General features: G+C 36.3%; 1 protein-coding gene across 4 annotated transcripts in view; it reads right to left on the bottom strand.

The window, feature by feature from the left end:
* The window catches only part of DPY19L1 (dpy-19 like C-mannosyltransferase 1), an 84,422-nt gene that overhangs the window by 52,388 nt on the left and 10,046 nt on the right, over window positions 1-21,988 (bottom strand). For all 4 annotated transcript variants that reach the window (XR_004321410.1, XM_032483728.1, XM_032483730.1 and 1 more), the window contains exons 2-7: window positions 19,085-19,109; window positions 18,358-18,445; window positions 16,977-17,114; window positions 13,560-13,680; window positions 12,772-12,865; window positions 795-852 (exon numbers count right to left, since the gene is read on the bottom strand). Coding sequence is in view for 3 of the 4 variants with exons in the window: in XM_032483728.1 (XP_032339619.1) it covers window positions 795-852; window positions 12,772-12,865; window positions 13,560-13,680; window positions 16,977-17,114; window positions 18,358-18,445; window positions 19,085-19,109 (524 nt within the window). In the remaining variant the exon portion in view is untranslated. The remainder of the gene's footprint in view (window positions 1-794; window positions 853-12,771; window positions 12,866-13,559; window positions 13,681-16,976; window positions 17,115-18,357; window positions 18,446-19,084; window positions 19,110-21,988) is intronic.

The raw sequence follows: 21,988 nt of genomic DNA, 5'->3' as shown, positions 1-21,988 counted from the left end.
CTTATGATAAGAAAACATTTTAAAGGCAAAGCAAAATTGCTAGCTTTCATCTTAGCAATAATTCTCAACAGGGACAGAATCAACATTTAATAAAAAAGCTTGATATGTAAAAACTGCATTTTTTTTTTTTTTTTTTTTACAAAAAAGAAATCAAGGTGGATGAAATTAAGTGACTTGCCCAGGTCACTCAGCCACTAAATGGCAGAGCCATGATTTGAACCCAGGTAGCCTGGGTCTGCAGTATATGCTTTTTACAATGCTGTTCTCTTTAGAAAGCCCTTGGATACATGCAAATTTATAGGTATAATAAAATATTCTGCAAAGGATACTTAAAAGTATATCAAAGTTTAAGATAAGTGAATTAAAACAGAAACATATGCTGTAGCTCCTACATCAAAAAGTTACCCCCACACAGGAAGTTAACAATATCCATGGCCGGCTTGTCTTTATTATAGTTAAAACATGAGCTTTCACAGTTTTAAATTATATATAGAATTAACACAGACCCACTATTTCTTCAAACCACTAAGAGATATGTCACATAAAAGATATAATGGTCAAGAGAAGTTCACTTAAGACAAATATGAATGTTTAAAATCTGAATCAAAATAAGAGCAAACATTTAAAGAATGCTACTATAGATTAAATTTAAAGAAATTAAAGGAGAAACCTATATTTCTATATGTAAAATCTCCTAAAATTTAAAAAAATATTTGACTAACTACCTAAAGAAGAAATTTGAATTTTTAGAAGGAAAATCCCCTAAAGACGGAAAATGCTTGTTGACTACCCACCTCTCCGTGATTGAAAAAGAAGCACAACACTGTAACCAGGCCTCCTAATCGGCTGCCGCTGGAAAACAGAATAAGAAAACGCAACTCAAATAACAGAACCAGGTCAATCCTAATAAACTCTGAGGTAACATAAAGTGATAATCTGCCAGGACTACAAGTTTTAGCCACACCAGAACTTATTTACAAAACAGCTTATTTCCTGTAATGTATTATTTGTCAGAACAAGTTTCAGTTTTTAAAAAACCATTTTCCATCTTTGAAATGTACAGGAAAACACACAAACTGACCAGGAATAAAAAATTCTTAATAGTCATGTTACCAGTGCATCACATAACCTAATCTTTCTTGTTCTTTTTTCAAATTCTTTAGTACCACATATTTATTTGTGTCCCTCAGTATTTCTCAAAATATTTTTCCTGGCATATGATATATATACATTCAAAGAGGAGGTGGGAAGAACTACAGAAAACTGCTTTATGGTCATAAAGCTGGAAATCACCACACTATCTCCTGCTCTTGGAAATTCACAAAGCACGTTAGCACATCTAACATTTAATTAATTTGGAATTTCCCAAACCCCATCTCCAAGCTACTTTTCTATAGAATATGGTTGGCAAACACTAGTTTACAGATAAAATTTTATCTTTCATTTGTTTTCAGAAAATTTTGAAATACAACAAAAATATCAAAATATGGCAATCTGGCTTAAAACTCCAAAGAAATCAGAATGGTACAGTTTGGCAGTACTAACAATGAAACTTTCATTTGCTCAGGTAAGAGTGAAATATGTCCCCACTCTCCCTCCACCCTGGCCAGAAGCATGTGGGTAGGAGGGAAAGTAAGGCTGTTTTTAGGTTTGTCCCATCATTTCTTTCATCTCTACTCTTGAGGCCTTCTTACTCTCTTTAGCTCATGCCGCTTTCTCATTATTTTACCCAAATATCCTTCCTTCTTTCTATCCATCCAACAAATATGTGTAAAACACAGATAAGTAACAAAGAATCTGAAATACATATTTTAGGTCATTATTCTTCTGATGTATGAATGAGGAAAAACCCAGGAGGTAACATGAGATGGCAGAGATAATGCACGTAGTGAGCACATACATCCTCTGACCAACCCCAGAAGGAGACAGGAAGGGCCAGGATCCCAGTACAGGGGACCTGAGGCTCAAGAGGAGGGTGAAGTCTGCATGTTTAGTGGCAAGTAGTTTATGGAGCTGCCATTTTCCTGACAGAGTCGGGGCACAGGGCCACTTGCTGCTCAAGAGAAGAGGTGGCAGTGGTAAAGGTTTGAGAAATGGGGCATGTCTGAAGTAATACAGGCGTTTAAGGAGAGAGGTAAGGAAGGAAAACAGAAAGGCTGCAGGGCTGCCTTTAAGGGATCAACTGAAGTTCAGGACCACAAATTCATAGAGACACTAATGGTAGGACTGTGTGATTTTTCTCCACTGGTTATTAACCTGGACTGGCACGAATGAAATATAAAGAGGCAAAGAAACAGCATATTTGGCCAGACAGTAGTTGAAGTGATGGGTCACCGAAATAAGAAGGACAGATAAAGGAGCTGAGAAGCAGCACTGGCCAGGGAGCGGGTGTCAGGCTCTTCTCCTTAGAGGGGCGGCGTAGCCACCTCAAGAGACCAGCAAACAGGCCAACTCTAGCCCTCACTAAAAGTGATGAGATGTCAGAAAGGTTAAGAATGAGTTATGGGTTTAAATAAATAATTAAGATATTTAAATATTAGATATTATATAGATATTTATTTTAATTATCTGAATTTATTCTAACAAAAGTCCATATATTTAGAAAAGTGGTTTCCTCTTGGCCACCTCCCCGAATCCCATTCCCCTAAGAGAATCATTTGTGTGTGCCCATCCTTCCAAATCTTTCTCTATAACCATGCAAACATACATCTGTAATGTGACTGTACTATTAACATCCCTCTGAACTGTTTCTTTCTGATTAATCTATCATGAAGATGATTCTTAATCAGTGCCCAAGGCATTCTTTTTAACAGATGTCAAATACTGCAGTGTACAAACATACTGCAATTTGTTCAGCCCTTTCTGTGTTACTGGTCACCCAGCTGTTTTTCACTCCTTGCTATAATTTAAAAATGTTAAAACAACATCTTTGTACACATAAAAATGGATGCTTTTATTTCTAACAGATAGACCTAACTGTGAGACTGCCAAGTGAAAGAATGTGAGCTTTCCAGAAAAGGCATTGCAGTCTACGCCCCCAGCAGGGTGTGAGGGGTCCATTTCTCTATTAACACGGCACCCGATGTGCCCAGATCCTTTTATATTTTGTCCACTGGATGGGTGAAAAATTTTTTTCTCACTGTTATTTTGATTTGTATTTCCTGACTACTTGTACAAAGCACCATTTTAGTGTTTTGTTTTTGACAATGTTCATTTTCTCTTCTGTGAATTGCCTGTTCACATTCTTGTCTTGTTTTTTCTGCTGGGTTCTCTGTTTCCCTATTTAAAGATTAGGCATATCAATTTTTTACTGTCATATGGGTGGCAAAAATCTTTTGATATACTTTATGGTGTCTTCTGTCAGAAAAACATTTAAATTTATTTAGTTAATTTTATAGTAAAATGTCAATATTCTTTTTTCTTCTGCATGTCCTGTCCCATCTGTCAAGGTCTTCCTCACCTCAAAATTATATAGTGCTCTACAGTAATATAGGTTATGGCTCAGAACCTTCCATGATTATAGACAGTTGCTTACCTAAGCAGGGAGGTATATTTTGGTAAACTTTCATGTCCTGCATAGCCAGGAGGGGAGAATAAACTTTGTTTATCTATGAGGAAGGCTCTAAGTTACAATCACTAGGAAATGATGTGACTTGCAATAAATCTAAAATAGTGTCCCTGGCATTTACCTCCCTACCCTCTGATTCTTGGAGAATACCACATAGGTCATTTTATTTTGCTAAACAAAAAAAAAGTAGTAATCAGAATATTTAAAAATTGATTTTTTTTTCCCATTACAGTTGATCAGTTGATATTTCAGCATTCCCTAGTGGTTAAAAAAAAAAATTTCTTCTGCAATATTACCACCAATTGTCAGAAGATACGAACGTTCCTATTATGCAAATTTCAAAACATTCTAAGCTGGCTAAACATTTACCACATTTACTCATACGTCCCATTCACCTTTTGAGCCTTGATTTCCTAAGATACAAAACAAGGGGTTAAGAATATAAAAGATCTTAAAAATACTTCCCAGTTCTAATGTTTAATAATTTTATAATTCTCTTCTTTCCCAAATCCTTAAGTGAAGTGGATTCAAACCAATCATCACATCTTGGTAGGCTTCATTCATCATCGAGGTTTTCATCTCTATTTACCAAAGAATGATGAAACATGCAAAGCTCAAAGAGAACACAAAAGTAATTATAGCTAATTCAAAATGATCTTAAATTACCCATGGAATGAGTTTTCTTATTGTGTAAATGCTTAAGAAAATTAATATGAATAATTTGGAAATAAATCAATTAAGAGAATTCCCAGTCTTGAGTTTGAGATGTAAGCTTCAGCACCTGCTAGCTGTATGAAGAAATGCCCACCAGGCCTGGCTGAGAGCTGAGCATCCTCCCCTAAACTTTGGAGTGGGAATACTCTGGAGCATTAAGGGAAGAGAAAGTAAAGGTGAGAAAGCATGAGGATCAGGAAGGCTGAGAAAGTTCTCAGTTGGGTCCTTTCAGGCTGTTACAAGCAAATAATTAATGCCTAGAATTTAACTCTCTGTCTGTCAGGGCCAAGACAAAGAATATTTTATTTACTACATTGTGAACTTTCCAATTCATTCCTGCAGCTGTTGAGACACCTAACACAGAGCCTCGCCCAGGGCAGAGATTCAAAGGGTATCTGAAGATAGGTGGAAACATTAAAACTACTCAGGCAAACAGACAACACCTCACATCATTGCTACTCAGACCTCCAATCCACTGTGAACAACTTCCTTCCCTGGCACTGTCTGCCTCTACCTAGATGCTTCCTTCTCCTCCTGCCTTGGAACCTCACCCTGCTCTGAGAGTCACCCTGTCCTGCCCAAGTATGGCTTCAGGCCCGGAGCTGAGGCCCACAGCCTCCTCTATTATCACTTTCAGGCTGCTCCCCAACTCTTCCTTAAACCCTGCTCATCTGACTTCATTTCTCTCACTTGCCCTCCTCAGAGCTGTCATCTTCCAACACTCCAGCTCATTCCCCACTACTCACAGCTTTCTCCCGCCCCACATGCACACCTACCTTCTTAATTCTCTGTTGAGCACCTCTGGAGAAAATTACACCAACGTGCAAACCTGCACTGTCCTAAAATTACCAAAACAAAAAACACCTGTCTATCACAAAGCCTCATGAACTCTGCCTCCCAAACATCTCGGAGCTTGTCCGCTTCTCTCCATCCCAGCCCCACTACACTAGCTCAGGCCACCGTCCTCTTCCACACGGACAACTGCAACACCTTCCTGAGCAGCTTCACCACATCTAGGCTGGCTCGTCCTACAGTGCATTCTCTACAGTAAGCCATCATTAAAAGTGAATTAATCCAATCACACTAACTCTATCCACTCAGTCCTTCACTGGCTTCCACTGTCCTCAGGAGCAAATTCAAACACCTAAACATGTCTCAAATGGCCCCCGCATACACTTCCAGACCCCTTTCACTATTCTTCCTCCTACACCAAAACCTGTGCTCCAGATACACTGTCCTTGTCACAGTTCTTCAAACTCAATCACACCAACGAAAGTCTGCAAAATGGCCTGGTGTGGAACAGGATTGACAGCAGAGGTAAGGCAGTCCTAGGGAGAGAAAATGCTGGGGTGTCCCAGGAACACAGAATGCTAGGGTGCAAACAAAGAAGTACGAGAACGCCAGAGATATCCTGAAGAAAGAAACCAAGAGGATTTTATGACTACTCAGATTTCTGCGGTAACTAAAGGGAAAAGCCATGGACAGCTTCTCAAGGTCAGACCTGGGCAACAAACGGTGAGGTTAAGTGTAATTTGCTGAGACAGTGACATAAAAAGGGGCATATTTTGTAGAAAAGACACCAATATTTTCAACCAATAACTTTCATCAATTAATGCATGCTGAAGAGAAATACCTTTTAAATATTCATACACAACTGTTAGACCAAATGATTAAAGATGTACTAGCAAGCCAAGTTAATAGAACATTCAAAAAAAAAAAAAAAAAACCCAAAACAACATGGAGCTGGAAAAGTCTGAGCCAGCGCAATTCACAGCCTGCTTAAGACACATTTTTAACCAAAAATCCAGCCTGCGTAAACAGTAAGTGCTTGATTTTTTTTAATGAAGAGTCAAAAAATGTCAAAACAATGGAAGCAAAATTAGCATAAAGAATTAGAAATTCAACAACTTCTTAAAGGTGGGGGTTGGAGGAGGAGAAAGAAATTGATATAAAAAGTTAGTCTATTCTGCCACAGAGCCTATGAGTCACTTCATAGGTAATTTGGGTTGGACCATGAGAAGACAGGGTAGGAAAACTGGTTATATTAACTATGACTATTCACTTCAGGATAGAAAGGGGGGCATTAAGCAAAATTAAAAGGGAGGTGTGACATACAGGTTTGACGACTAATCTTTTAGGCCCTTAAGGCTTCTGGAACCTATCTAGAAATAAAGTAGCTAAAAAAATTCTGGTATCAAAGAAGCCGCAGTGAACTTCGAATGACCAAAGAAGATAACAGAGAAGAACAGAAAATCAGAAGATGATTTTCTTTGTACTCTGTGACTGGTTGGCGCCTCATGTGGGAGAAAAGGCACTTTGTGATGAGTAGCTGTATCTACCAAAGAATAACAGGCTTTTCTCACAACAGCTGAGAAGCAAGGGAGAACTGAGTGGAGAGAGAGAGAGAAAGGTAAATATTCAAAAGAAGAGGAAGAGTCAGGGACAGATCAGAGATACTGAGCAGCACATGTTAAATGTAGAGAAGTTCATAGAGAAGATCGTTAAAAAAGATTCTCAAAAAGCCACCTTCATGCAATAGAGGGAATGGAAAAGAGGGACAGGGAATACTGGCTCCTGCCTCAGGGAGTGCAGCCCAGCCCTCACACCTCCATGTCCGCAGGAGGTAGGGGGCAGGAAAGTGCCACTGGTACCTAGTGTCAAATGTGCACTGAGTGATTAAGAATCCAATGTACCCACGCGACTGTCCGTCTGCAGAGGTTGCTGAAGCTCGTAAACGAAGGGACTACAAGATGATCACAATCCCATCGTTTTATAATAAAACCCACTAGTCAATAAGCCCCATCCACCTTACAGCCTTCTAACTGGCTTTCACAAGCTATCCTTGCTCTTAAATACAGATGTCAAGCTAAGGATCACCAGGCTGTGAGGAAGCTTTCAATGCGAAAACAGAAACAAGTACAAATTCAAGGGGGACGTGGAGGTAACAGAGACAAAGAAAGAAGCAGAAGAAAACTTCAACCTCAGAATTCTTTAGGAGAATTAGAAATCGCATAGAAAGTACAATAAAACACAACAGATTATATAAGGGAGGGGGAAAAACTAGAAAACTAGATTTCAGCCCAAGAGTTCCTTATTCCAAACAGTAGTATTTTGAGAAAAAGACAACAGAGACAAGAAAGTCACCAAAGGAATAATACTAGAAAGTTTTCCCCAGAACAGAATGTAGGTGTCCAGATGAATAGAGCCCACAGTGCCCAAAGAAAAGAATGAAACATCTACCACATCATGACCTTTATTTGAGGCATGCAAAAGGAGAACCTCAAAGTTGCCAGAGGGGGAAAATGAGCCACATACAAAAGGAACTGATGGCAGAACAACACCCGACTTTTGAAAAGCTATACTGAATCTTAGAAGTCAGTGGGACAAAATCTGAGGAAAAATAAAATACTAAAACCAGCCAAACCAGAAACCAGGTGTAAAATTAAAGTTCTAACAGGCAAGCCTAGAGAACGGGCAGTCTAGGGTGGAACCAGAGGACAGAGGGCTCGGGGAGGGAGGGAGGCCCCAGGGCATGAGGGTGGGAGAAGGGAAATGATGAGTTTTATACATTTGGCAAAATATAAAGCAAGTGTTTTGCCATTCAGTTGTGGTTTAAAATTAGTGAGTACATAGAACACTAAGGAAAACAAAATAATAGGAATTATTAACTATAGGAAAAAAATTATTACCACATAAACAATCATTTACCCCACTTGACTCAGCAGTGAGCAACATTCAAATGGTCATAATAACATAAATATGGACAACTGGTTTCCATGTTAATATCACTGAGATTTCAAAGATCTGAAAGTGATTTCTCTGGACAAAGGGGTAGATGGGTGGTGGAGACAGATGGGGCAAGAGATGGCTGCTGTATTTCATCACAAAAACCCAGTAATGCCAAGGTCATATACAGACACACAAAACAACGACAATTAATTTTAAAAACATCTAATAAGTTTCATACCCAGTTATAGAACATAATAAAAAAGAAAGTTCAATAAACTTATTTGGGGACCTGTTGATATTTGTCAGACCAAGAGCTATGAGTAAAAAAATCATAGAAGTCTTCCAGATAACATTAAAACAGATGTTCTCACTCATCACCAAAGGAAATAAAACAGAGCATTTTATTAATTTTGGCTTGAAAGCTACTAGAACAAAAACTTCAAAAAACAGACTGAAACATCACAAACCATCAGACTATGGGACACAATTCTCCCTGGAGGAGGGTGAAACAGGGAGAGACGTGCAACCACAGAAATACACATTCAAGGAGAAAGAAATAACTACACATAGTGTGCTACCTTCCATTCCACTTTGTAATGTGCCAACAAATTGATTCCAAGAAAAATTAATGGATCACAAGATCACATGTATGAGAACTAAATATGGACCAAAACAGGATCCTGATAAATGGCAATATTAGAAAGAGTAAACTTCTACATGTTAAACTAAAATAAACAATGTCTACAGTTTTTCAAAACTAAACAATATAGCTCATTTAAGGGTATATACATTGGTGGTAAAGTTATAAAGAAAAACAAAGGAAAAATTAGCCCCAAAGTAAGGATGCCATTTCCTCTACGGCTTGGGAGAAGGGAAGGAAATACATTAAAGAGGAATTTTAAGTGAATGAAAGGTTCCACTAATGACAAGAATCTTAATCTTAGTGATGGGTACATAGGTATTTACTTTACTACTGTTTAAAAATATATGTAAAGATTTTTATACAGTTCCATAGTTTGGACATATTTCATACATAAAAAAGTTTTCTAAGAGAGGACAGTGGATGATTTAGTAGATAGTGTACTCAAATCACAGAGATGCCCTTACTCAACAACATAAAATGGCCTAGTGAGACAGAATTCCAAATTCCAGAATAACACTAAAATCAAACTACAAAGAATAAAAGTGTTAATGTTACTTGCTTGATTTCTGCCCTTGGGATCCAACATGAAAAGTTTTTGGCATTTATCCATAAAAGAATTTTATTTTCCAGGAATATATGAATCTCCCCCCAAAAGAAGCAATAGGGACTTTCCTAACTGCCTGCTAACTACTACTACTGTCTTGTGGTCCCTCCTCCCTACAGAACAGAGACTTACACACAGGGGTCTGGAGAAACTGGTCTCCAGAAACTGTTAGTCTGTGGCTGTTAGGCCAGAAACTGTTAGAGTATCTTGCGAAATAAACAACTGTAACTATTAATGAACAACATAGCTTTTAGAAAATAATTAACAGTTGGTATTTAAAAATATATATTAAAATACTGAGAATTCCAGACAAAAAGGTACATTATGAATAGGTTGTATTTGCAAAAACATCTTACTTCATCTTCTCAAGTGAGAGCTTGGCAGCCCAGTCACATTTCACCATTTGGCAATGTTTTCTATTTTCCCTTCTACTTCCGTTTCAGGTGAAATGAAATGGCTTATATGACTTAAGAAAACTTACATTCATATTATTTAAAAACAAATATATTTCTGGAGTTTAAAATGTCATACTCAATCTGCCTGTAAACTCCTAATCTGCTAGACAAATCTCAACTTTTATTTCTCAATATATAACAAAATTTACAAAAAAGTTCTAAACTCAGTTGAAGATATCCTCCTCTTTATTCTTACCCTACATGTTAAGAAGTCTAAAGTTTATCCGACTTTAAGAAATTAGAAGGGTGACTAACCTAACCATCAAGGAGAAAACATTAAGAACTACCTCGTAATCTGAGACTTTTAAAAATGTTCATATCAAGAACACTTAAACATGAAATGAAAAAAAAAACTGACAGAAAAAATGATGGAAGACTTGATTCAACATACGATAAAGCAAGGTCACTACCAGAGTACAATGTACACGCCTGTCCCCCGGGGTGTAGGACAGCAGTCAAGGCTTCCCAGAATGCAAGTGACTGCAGGATGCACAAGAACGGATGCTCATCTGCGGATGGGCGGGGCTAGGAAGAACCTATAGTTTAGGATGTGTCTGGACAGGACTAAAGAGATCATTCAGGGAAATGAAAATGTGTGACCCTCCTGCAGGCTCTATATCCAAGCACAGCTCCAAAGAGGCCACCAGGTACAAGAGTCAGACAACAACGAAGGGGCCGCTGGGGCACAAGGCAGTAAAGTACGTGGAGCTGAAGCAGGATGCAGCCCCACGGCCGGGAGAAGAACCAGAGGCAGCTATTTGGAAAGACCCAAATCCTCTTAAGGTGAAATTACTCTGTCCTGCTACTCTAAGCAGAGAGCTGTCTGCGGATTTTTTTAATCCTATAATAAGAAATGAGACTTTACCACTCAGCACATGCACATGTATACACATATATACAATAAGCAACAAAGAGAAGTTTCTCTAAGTAACAGCTACATTATAAAGTGTGGTATCCTTTATTATTTACATTTGTAATTTTTTCTTTTTCATGTAAAAAAAATTGCTGGGCCCAACTCACTAAATTGATTTTAAAACCCACGACTAGGTTAGGCCCAGCAGTTTGACAGACTCAGTGCTGAGGGAGTCACTGGCTGACTTCGGGGACAGGTAGAGAAGTCAAGGGTTGCACGAGACCATATCTCAGCCTGAATCCTATCCCTCTATTGGTCAAATTTCTGATTTTCTTCACTTGCTATGGAAGAGGTTTCAAACCAGCCTGGCATTAAGGTCATCCATCAACCAGCCCAATTCACTTTTCCAATTTTAATCTTCCATAATACCTGCTCAATAATCTGCATCCCAGTAAAACTATTCTGCTTGCCACCCTCTTTCCACATCCCAGATTTTCCACCTTTATCTCTCCCTGGGACTCTCTTCTCCCCCCACCCCCAACCTATCCAAAATGCTCTGATCCTCCAAAGCAGAGTTAAATCAACTGCTCCACACAGAACAAAGTTCCCCTGCCTCCAGAATTGTAAGCACTTCAGTCCTTGCTGTCTATCTTCCACTGACATACGCCCACAAGCGCTGCCATCACTCACCTCACCCCCCACCATGCTCTCAGAACCTAAACACACAGTCTCAAAGAGAGACTGCTTGGTATGCACCTCATGTGCTGACGGAACAAATGAACACTCAGCTCCCACAGAGGGAGACCACTGCGGACTGGGGACTAAGAAATGTGGGTCGGGGCCCAAACTGCCAAGAACCGCTCAGCTAAAGTCAGAACCTCCAACCCTCTGCAGCAGACATTGTGCCTTCGGCCTCTGAAACAGTTGTTATCACAAGCATTAGAAGAAAATGATACTGAATGTTTACTTTAGAAATTAGAAGAAAATGATACTGAATGTTTAAATCTTTAGAAATTCTTCTTTCAATTAAAAAAAAACAGCTTAACTATATAGATTAGCAATTTAGTAATAATGCCATGTTCCACATTTTAACTTCTCTTACTTAAAATCTAATCTCTCACATGTAATAAAACTATCCATAAGACAGCTTGGCAGTACTTAGCAAAATGAACAGATTCCCCCCAAATTCATCTAACTTTGGCTTGTCATGAGACAAGGCACATTGGCTTTCCTTTCCTTCAAGTCAGCTTCCTCTCCAGATACTTATGCTTAAGTTACTTCTGTGTGTCTTGTTTCAAAAAGAAAATTTTTCGTATCATCTTTTAATCATGAATTTTCATTTCAGTCTCCCCCAATTACATAATTAAAGAACTTTCTTAGAGCAAAGTCAGGAATACTAGCATCAAAGTATCCTAAATCCATATGCAAATGTATTTTAAGTTGATGTTCTAATAGCTTCCTCATTTGACAAATATTTATCAAGCTGACTGCTATACAAGCAAATGATGAGCTAGGAATGCAGCAGATCTTTGAGGTACTAAGCTGAGAATGCCACACTTCCAAAGCAAAGAAGATAACAGGATAATAGCAGATTTACATACATTAACCCAAACTGAAAATCATATACACATATGCTATACCTCTGTACCACAAAGAATCAGTAAGCAGTGAAAAAGAAAACTCTACAAGATACTCTGAAGGTAAAATAGTTCAAACAAGTAAAGTAAGGAATTGTCAAAAAAAAAAAAAAAAGAAAAATAAATACAACTCAAAAAAATTGTCAATATTTTTAGGTTTAGGAATATTGCTCAACTATGAAGTAAATGAGGTCAGATATTAAATATCTGTATAGAATATATCTCTATTTTAACATCAGCAAAACAGTCATTAACATCATTTGACAGTGAGTGCTCCTTTCCTTTATATTTTATATAAACAACATAGATTGCTTATGTTGAAAGCCTCTGAATACTTAATATTTATCAAATAATCCCCATCATGGTCTACTTAAGCCTTTAAAATTATTTTAAATTTGGGTGGCTATGCCAATGATAAAATCATTCAAATGGGAAATAATTTTGTATCTACAAGTAAATACATTAGAGATGACATTGTTATAAAACTGAACTGTAAGTCAATCATCTCACTGTTTTACTATTCTAGTATACATTATTATAAACACATACTTTAAATGAATAATCTTACCTTAAATATGTGCCATATATGAAAAATAATGCCATCATTAGTCCATTTAAAATAAAAATCACAGCAACATAAAAGCAAGCAGGATCTCCCAATCCTTTAAAAATAAAAAAAAAAAAAGTTCAAACTATAAATTAATTTATGTGTCTGGCAATTTATATTAAAATATGCTTATTTTTAAAATGACTGCCAAATATATTAAATGGTTGCCTTGGTTCCCATATGAACACATGACACTAGCATGGAACATAGATGAGAACAGAGTAGTAGCTACAGTGGTTTTAAAACAGGGCTGCAAGTTCACGGACACGCCTCCTACAGAGGTGGTGGTCTATTCCCCTGCTCTCAAGACTGGTTGGGCTTGTGACTACTTCAGTGGACCATAGCAGAAGCCGTATTTCAAGAGCCCATGCAGTATCCAGCTTGGCCCTGAGCTGCCACATGAAAAGCTTGACTACCTTGAAGTACTATGCTATACAAAAGCCCAAGCTGCACAGAAAGGGCACATATAGGTGTCCCAGGTGAGTCTCAGCTGGGCCAGCCTTGCAGGTACTCCAGCCCAGGAGCCAGAATCTAAGTGAAGTAGCCTCTGGTTAATTCCAGTCTTTCCAGCCATTTGAGTCCAGCAGAGTCCTCTGATATTGTGTAAACAAACTAATTGTTCTATACCCTGTCCAAATTTCCCAACTTAAACATTCACTAAGCATAATGAAATGGTTGTTTATACCACTAACTTTGCAGTAAGTTTATTAAGCTGCAACAGGTAACCGGACAATATTATAGAAACTTGCCTTCACAGCTTTCAATAGGGCTGAGTCCTTCTCCTCTGGTAACTGTCCAACATATCTTGGTTTGAATACCAATCAAGTCCATTATTTTGGTATAAATCCTGTACCAGCTGGCTAAGATTACCTATTTTTAAAAAATAGAGACATTATAAGAAAAAATACTATCCTCAAGAGTTTCCTTACTAGAATATTTTGAGATATTTTGATAATTATCAAATTTTCCCTTCCTGTACCATTCACTTGGGTCTCTTTAAATCTTGTAAAAGGAGCCTCACAGTCCCCTACATAGATTCTTCACTGGTGGGTCTTCATCTGTTCATCCATTGGTAAGAATAAAATATAACAAGAAACATGCAAGATTTATAATTTTCAAATGCTATAAAAATCTACTAAAGGGCATAAAAGAAGAACTGAACAAACAGAAAGGTACTCTGACTTCTTGAATAAATCTAATTTTTTAAGATGTGAATTCTTCCTCAAATCAATTCATAAACATAAAACAATGCTAAGCAAAATCCCATGTGTCTACCTAGACATGTTACATGGAAAAATAATGAAAGGAAATAACTGAAGAAAATGTTCTACCACATAATAAAATGTATTACTTACACTAATTAAAATAGTGTGATGCTGGCACAGGAAGAGCCAGACAGACCAAAGTAACCATGGTGGAGTAGTAGGGAGCCACCCAGATCCCTCTTCAGGGCCGAGGCACTCATTCCTCCAGCAGCTGGGAGGGTGGGTGGCTGACAGCTCTGGGCTGAGTCTCTCTCTGGGAACTACCCTCTGCTGAAGAGTGTAAATTCACTAAAGGTCACACGCCCTACCTAAGGGCAACTGCATCCAATGTCTAACTAGACAATAGGGAAAGATATAAAGGCCAGGGGCTCTTGCCTCAAGGCAGGACAACTGTGCAAGGGCCATCCCAGCTACAGAGCTCCCCAAGGGATTGGCTGAAGCTTCTGTTGTGACTGTATCACAGCTCATGTCCTCCTTCTGCCTCCTTCCTTTATCCCCTTTCAGATGTTGCCCACAAGGGCACTCCCCTGTACACTTCCTGTATGCAGATCTCCACCGTAAAGCCTGCTTCCCAGACTTCAACCTAAGGTAGTACTGAACACAAAGTCTAAAAGCAGGTGCAAGCATACATGTAAAATAATTTTGCTTTTTAAAAAAATGAACAATTTCTAGTTACTTCATGATAGTTAATATTATGTTATAAAGTTAATGCTAGTAATAACTAGTTAAGTATTTTAAATGTGGATCTTGATAGTATTTCAGTTAAGAGAGATTGATTTATTTATTTATTATTTTTTTTTATTGACATATAGTCAGTTTACAATGTTGTATTAATTTCTGGTGTACAGCATAGTGATTTAGTTATACATATATATTCCTTTCCATACTCTTTTTTCATTGTAGGCTATTACAAAGTATTGAATATAGTTCCTTGTGCTATACAGTAGGATCTTGCTGTTTATCTATTTTACATATAGTAGTTAGTATCCGCAAATCCTGAACTCCCAATTTATCCCTCCCCACCTCCTTTTCCCCCTGGTAACCATAAGTTTGTTTTCTATGTCTGTGAGTCTATTTCTATTTTGTAAATAAGGTCATTTGTCACAGAAGAAGCAGGGAGAAGATAGACCACTCATCCAAGTGTTAGATTACATAGAAGACCATTTTCAAAACATGTAAGGTTAGATTCTTACCCCTACACTGAGCATCAAAACAAATTCCAGATAAGTTAAAAATCTAAGTATCATAACTATAATTATAATAATTAATAATCAAGTTTCTTAACATTATGAATGAATGAAAAACCATAAATTTAAAAGATTCATACACATTTCTGAAAAGAAAAAATACATTTATATCATTCTATACAAAGCTAAAAGGCAAACAAAAAGCTGAAGAAAATGTTTTACCCATATGGCATAGTATTAACACCGTGCACATAATACATGAGCTCTTAGAAAATTTCAATAGAAAAACAGACAAAGACCATGAACAAGCAATTATTTTTAAAAGTGAAAATTCATTTTTAATATTTAGCATTGAATAAAATATATATGCACACACATATATATAGCAATGAACAAAACATATCATGTGATCTTAGTATTTTTAGCCTATTAAATCAGCAAAGATGCAGGGAAACAAGCATCTTCAAAAACACTGCTATTTGGAACTTCCATCAATATAACCTATTTAGAAAACATTTTGGCAACGTGTACCAAAATCATTAAAGCATATATTCCATTGAACAAAATTGTTCCACATCAACAAATTTATAATTTAAAAAACCATAATAATGTGTGTAAAGATTTCACTTCAAGGATGATTATTGCTGCTTTAGAATATTTTAAAAGTTGAAAACAACCAAAATTTTCATAAAAGATGGACTAAATAAACAATGGTAGATGTATATACAGCCATAAAAAATGATGCTGTTGAAAGAAAGATGACTTAGGAAGATGGCTTTAAATACTCTTAAAAGACAAAAAACACTTATGAAAAGACATGAGCCATGGATCCCATTTCTGTAAAAGTCAACGTGTACATAGTTATAGAAAACATTCAATACGCAGTGCATTAGTTAGAAAACACTGAACCTTGGTGGTTATTTATAGGTCTGCATCTCCTCCATCTCTATTTCATGATTAATCAGTCAGGCTAACTCAATTGGTCTGGAAGTTGGACTCCTCTCACTCAGTGGGAAAAGACTGAGAGCTCTGCTTAGTGCTGGTACTGAGACGGCTTGAGATACCACAGAGACCAAGGCAGCCGTGGCCCTGGCATCAGGCCGCATGCTGTCCAGCAGCATCAGCACACTAAGAAGGAGGAACCCAGGGAAGTGTTCTTCACAGGGGAACCTTATTCCAAGTCAAGGAGGATGTCACTGAGAATGTTACGTGCCAGCTTGGCCCTGGAGAATGCGTAGGGATGCATCAAATGAAGGCAGGGATGGTGAAGGAGAAGCCCCCAAAAGTTACTGATACCATTGCCCTCCTACCTCACCTCCTGGTGGACCACTCCTTTCCTCCCCCCTCACAGAGGAAAGTACATTCAATTAAATGAAGAATCCCGGATAAGGAAGAAACATCATTTGGAAAATGACATGTAAAAGTAATAGTGTTCCCCTGCTATAATCCCTATTAAACAAAGCAAATCCAGGTAGTTTTCACATTTTCTAAACCATGCAATCATAATAATCATTCCCAGTAACGTCAGCTAAAGCCCCTCCCAAAATTAATGATACCTTTTCCATATTCCTTTCTAAGAAAAGATACACATTTTCTTTAAAAAAAAGAAGATAAAATTTAATATATTGATTTATATCTTAGATTTAGAGTTAGCATTTAATATAAACAATAATTTCAAAAGTGAAAAAAAATCACAATTGAAAAATTATCTTACCTCAGGGTAAAGATTGAACCTTTTTAATGTGTTAATGACAAGGGGGTATTCAGTCAGCTTATCATTCATAATCATCCATACTCCATTCAAAAATGAGGGTGCTTCCACAATAGTCTTAAAGTAGGAATAATACAGTCCCTGAAATAAATATATGTTACAGTTATAATAAAAACTACATAACTACTATGCCTCTTATTAGCTATCAAAAGAACTTAAATACACTATTTTTGAAAAAACAAAAAAAGCATTCATGAAAATAACAGCTACAATTAATTTCACAGGTTTCTAATCACTAATAAATCCTCAGGTTTTTAGTATAACCTTGTCTTAATTGAAGCAACTGAGCTCAAAATAGCTTCAAAAATAGTTTCCATATTTAAAAAATAACATAACTCAGACGCATCCTTCCTTTAAGAAACCCCTACAACCACCCACACTAACTGAAGTGTTGGAAAAGGCTACCTTTTGAACAGGATGAGTGAGTGGTTTATAGGGAAACTTAAATTTACCATGAACCGAGCAATCTTCCCTAGCCAAAAATGTTTCCCCCTAACTGCTTGTTTGCATCCCTAAAATGGTACTATCAGCCATCTTTCCTCCAAATTTACATGTAAAAATACAAGTATATTAGGAAGGCTACACATGGATGCATTACACATAGATTACATTCACATGCCAACTAATTTTACAGACTATTTTCCTTTCTTTCAGCTCAGCATAAGAGAAGAGCCCTGCAGGACTGGGGCTAGGAGGGTGGAGGAGAGGGACAGCGATAGTACTCCCATTCTGAGAAAAATAAAAAATTTTTTACTTTGGCATGCTTCACAGGAAAGATATCAAGGTTGGAATAATACATGGACAAAAAGTAAGGAAGTACTAGAAGCTTTTGAGGGAGAAGTGGCAGCACAGGGCAAGACATGAACACAGAAAACAAAATCATCTTCTATACAATTTTGCTGAGAGCTGCCGCAGCAGCCAGTAGCCTTAGCTGTCAAGCTCTAAACCGGGTTTAAGGCTTACAAATATGAAAGTGATTTGCCTATCCAGAAAAGGAAAAGAATGGTTCTTGATACCATGGTATTTAGCTCTTATATCACTATTTTTTAGAAATTTCCTACTGTACTAGGTTGAATAATGTCCCCTAAAATTTCATGCCCACTAGAACCTGTGAATGTGACCTATGCAGAATTGGATGGGTGTGTGAAGAGGAAGATGAAAGAAAAATGACTATGTGTTGTTGAAGTTGTTGAAGCTGGGGGATGGGCACGAGAGAGTTGTCTACTCTTTCCACTTTAGAATATCTCTGAAAATTTCAATGATAAAAAGCTTACATTTTTTAGATTCCTAAACTACTACAATAAAATACTACATGAAAACAAACCATTTCAGTGCGAAAAGCCATCTCCCTTTCCAATGTTGAGAGGTGAGAAAAATGACGATCATTTTCAAAGAGGTGTGTTATATGGCTCCTGTAAAAACAAAATGGTAAGAAAGGAACAGTGTTGGAACTTACACTATTTTTAAAAGAAACTCTAAAAGCAAAAATAAAATTACCTATAACTTTGCTGCTAATTGTACAATAAAACTCAAACACAATGGTATCCATATTTGTTTTTTTGCTCAGTATATCTTACATTTCCACTAAAATTTCCCTCTATAAGAAAATATATTCAAATTAGTTTTAAAATTAGAATGAACCAGGATAATGATATTTTAAGCCAAGTACAATAAAATTACAGATTAAACCATAAATGTCACTGGGTTACCATTTCAGAAATGTCTGATTAATGAAATTCATATTTCTTCCTATCCAGAAGATTAAAAAAATTAATCTTCCCCTCAACATGAACACTATATTAATGTTAAGTGAAGGAGAGTTTCAAATGTAACCTCTTTAATAATAGATCTCTTTTTATTAAAAATAGCATTATTCTGACCCTGATTTATCAATTAAACTGCATTTCAGACTATTTTGTTGCCTGTAATAACATATATTCATTCTTATACTAAATTTATTCCTATATATATGTGTATCTATATATGTGAAATAGCTTTGGTAAGTTATAAACATCTGCATAAACTACACCATAGGAGAAAAACAATCTTACCAGTGCAACACTGCTGCAAAGGCAGCTGGAAGGAAAAAGAAACGTAAATTATTATTTTAGCATAAAAAAAAGTTTTCACTTTACAGAAAAGCATTACAAAGGTAAGTGGTAAAGGCTGGGAAGCATAAATCTTGAACATTTTGGAACTGGGCAAAGAATAGAGACTTTTCAAAAGAAGTCCTAGTGCTCTGCTTAAAATACCAACAGACAGAATTACAAAAGAATTAGGCATACATCTACAATTTTCATTCACTCACTCATTCAACAGAAAAAAATGAGGGACCATTATTTGCCAAAAACTATAAAAGAAACCCTTGGATGGGAAGCTCCACAAACACAACTGCAAGAAGAACAGAACCAATGGCGAGAGCAACAGAATAAAGAAATACTGTGACCTCGGGGAACAGGACTGGGGATGGATAAAAGATAGGGGGGAACTACTACTTTTTATATACTGCTGTAATATCTGAATTTTCATAATAAATTTTTACTATTTTTTAAATAAATTTAAAAGGAAACAAGTACAGAAGAAAGAGATGACGAGGAGAAAAAAAGAAAAGGTTAAGAGAGAGAAAACAAGTTAGTAAAAAAGCCAGTCTCCTTTGAGAATCAATAGTTTGCTTTCTGTCCAAGTACAAAGAACATATTAAACTGAATCCAGAAAACACCATTCAATTTTCTTTTATCACAAGATTCACCTTATTGCAGGCTTCTGATTAAATAACTACTGAGGAACTGAACTATGAAAATATTCTTAGAAACAAAAACAAACAGCTCAGATCTTATTATCTTATTCTTAAAGAACTATTTATATTTTTTAAAATTAAAAAATACATTTGCCTAAGAGATATTAATGGTCACAAAAGACACAGTTGCTCTTTCTGGATCACTGAAACTGCAAATATTTAACTAAGTCTATCATTTGACATTTGTTTATATATGGTACTTTGATCTTTTGAAATTTTGATTTTTTTCTTGTTGACAAATCTGTCATCCACTTTCTTTTTGGTTTCCACCTTTAAAGACTTCACCCCACCAAAATAAAATGTGGACTTTACTTTCTCAATGACCTAACAATCATGCTCTGAATAAATCATTCTTCTCTCATAGAATATAAATGCCAACATTATCACACTGAAGACTTGTCACACTTTGGTAATCCCTCTGAGATTACAATTGGGATTTCATTTATAAATTAATATGGGAAGAATCTCCATGTTTACAATATAAATCTATATTTTCATATCCATGACCATGATATATACATTTAATTATTCAACTCACTTTTCAATTGCCACTGACAAAAACCCTGTCAGTAGCACTAATACATAACACACAGCTAACTCATATTTCTTATTAAGTCTTTACTGGGAGTTTAACATTTATTTGCCTGCTAATATCCGTGAAATTTTGTTTTCATTATACTTTACTGTGTATTGTTAATATATATTTTTGAAGTGTATTTATTTTGTAATGCATTTCTTTTTGGCTCATTTACTAAACTATTAATTCTTCTAGTTTTTTTTTTTTTTTTTGGTTTATCATCTCAATTCTTCACTTCAAATAATATTTTTAAATGATAATTTTGCTTCTGTTTATAATTTTACTATTGGTTTCTTCTTCCTGTCTGACAATAATAATAACATTCTAGAATAATACTAAATAATTCTGGTAAAGGACAGCCAGTCTTCTGCTGACTTTAACAGAAATGTATTTTACATTATGCCTTTAAATTAGCCTTTTACTTTCACAACTCTGGAGTAATAAACAGGATTTCTCAAGATCATCATTATTCTGCTTCCTCAGAGCACTACAATTTCTTAGAAGGATAGAAGGAACAAAGTGGTTTTTGGTGCTCTCCTTTAATTCCTTTAATTCAATCTAGAATGGACAATCTAGCACCAGAATGGACAATTTTTGGAGTTCATGGCATTTGAAAGACACTCTTTCATAGTCCCCAGGGTCGATTCATAATCTGCCCAATATTATGAATTTCTTTGTTCATTTCAATTTAATAAAAATAATAAAGCAGTTAACATTTGAATTCTTATTACCCGTCAGGCATTTTTTAAGTGCTTTACTGAGCTAACTCAGTAAATCCTCAGCCATCCTATGTGATAGGTTACCAATACTTCCCTAGACTACAGATAAGAAACTGAGTCCCAGGAAACATTAGGAACTTGCCCAAGAAACAAAGTGGGTAAACAGAGAAAAGAAGGTTGGAGGCAGGAATTCTGATCTAAGATCCCTGTCACTGCATGGCATCCTGTGGAGGATGGAGGGGACGAGATGAGGCCAAGGTCTCCTTACTCCTTCCTTCTTTTTTTTTTAACTTAAAAGATAAAAGAAAAAAGTAAAATTCATCTGTAGATAAAGGCAGTATGTTTTATAGCAGCTATTAATTTTTATATAAAATTGTAGAGCTATGTTTTAATTAATTCAAACTTGAAATAAATAATGTGTATATGTCATTTGAAAATGAAAGCCCTAGTAAAGCAGATACTGCCTTGCCAGCATACAATTTCAGCACAAAGACATAAAATGACAAAAACTTCTCAAGGCATCATTAAAGAGCTTTTCTGGACTTATTGCCTACAGAAAAGATTATAAATGATTTTTTCTAAATGTATTCCAGTGATTATCAATCCAGTGTATAATCTTTTGAGATTGTCACAAAATTGATAATCCATTTTTCCAGGTTAACATATATGCTATTTTTGTCATTCTAAGGTACTGAGGCAAATATAGCATTTAAAAAAAATCAGAACATAAAAAAACTTTCAAAAAATCCAAACTATTCTATAAGAAAAAGGTGTTCAAGAAAAGAAAGTTTGCTTTGTAATCTAATTCAAAAGATTGCAATCCTGTGGCTGAGAATTCTGAGAGGCTCTTTTGTTTTGCTGG

The sequence above is a fragment of the Camelus ferus genome, chromosome 7, assembly GCF_009834535.1.
Source record: "Camelus ferus isolate YT-003-E chromosome 7, BCGSAC_Cfer_1.0, whole genome shotgun sequence".
In the NCBI taxonomy this organism is placed as follows: domain Eukaryota; kingdom Metazoa; phylum Chordata; class Mammalia; order Artiodactyla; family Camelidae; genus Camelus; species Camelus ferus.
Note: the sequence above shows the minus strand (reverse complement) of the source record. Positions and strands in the feature narration are given on the sequence as shown.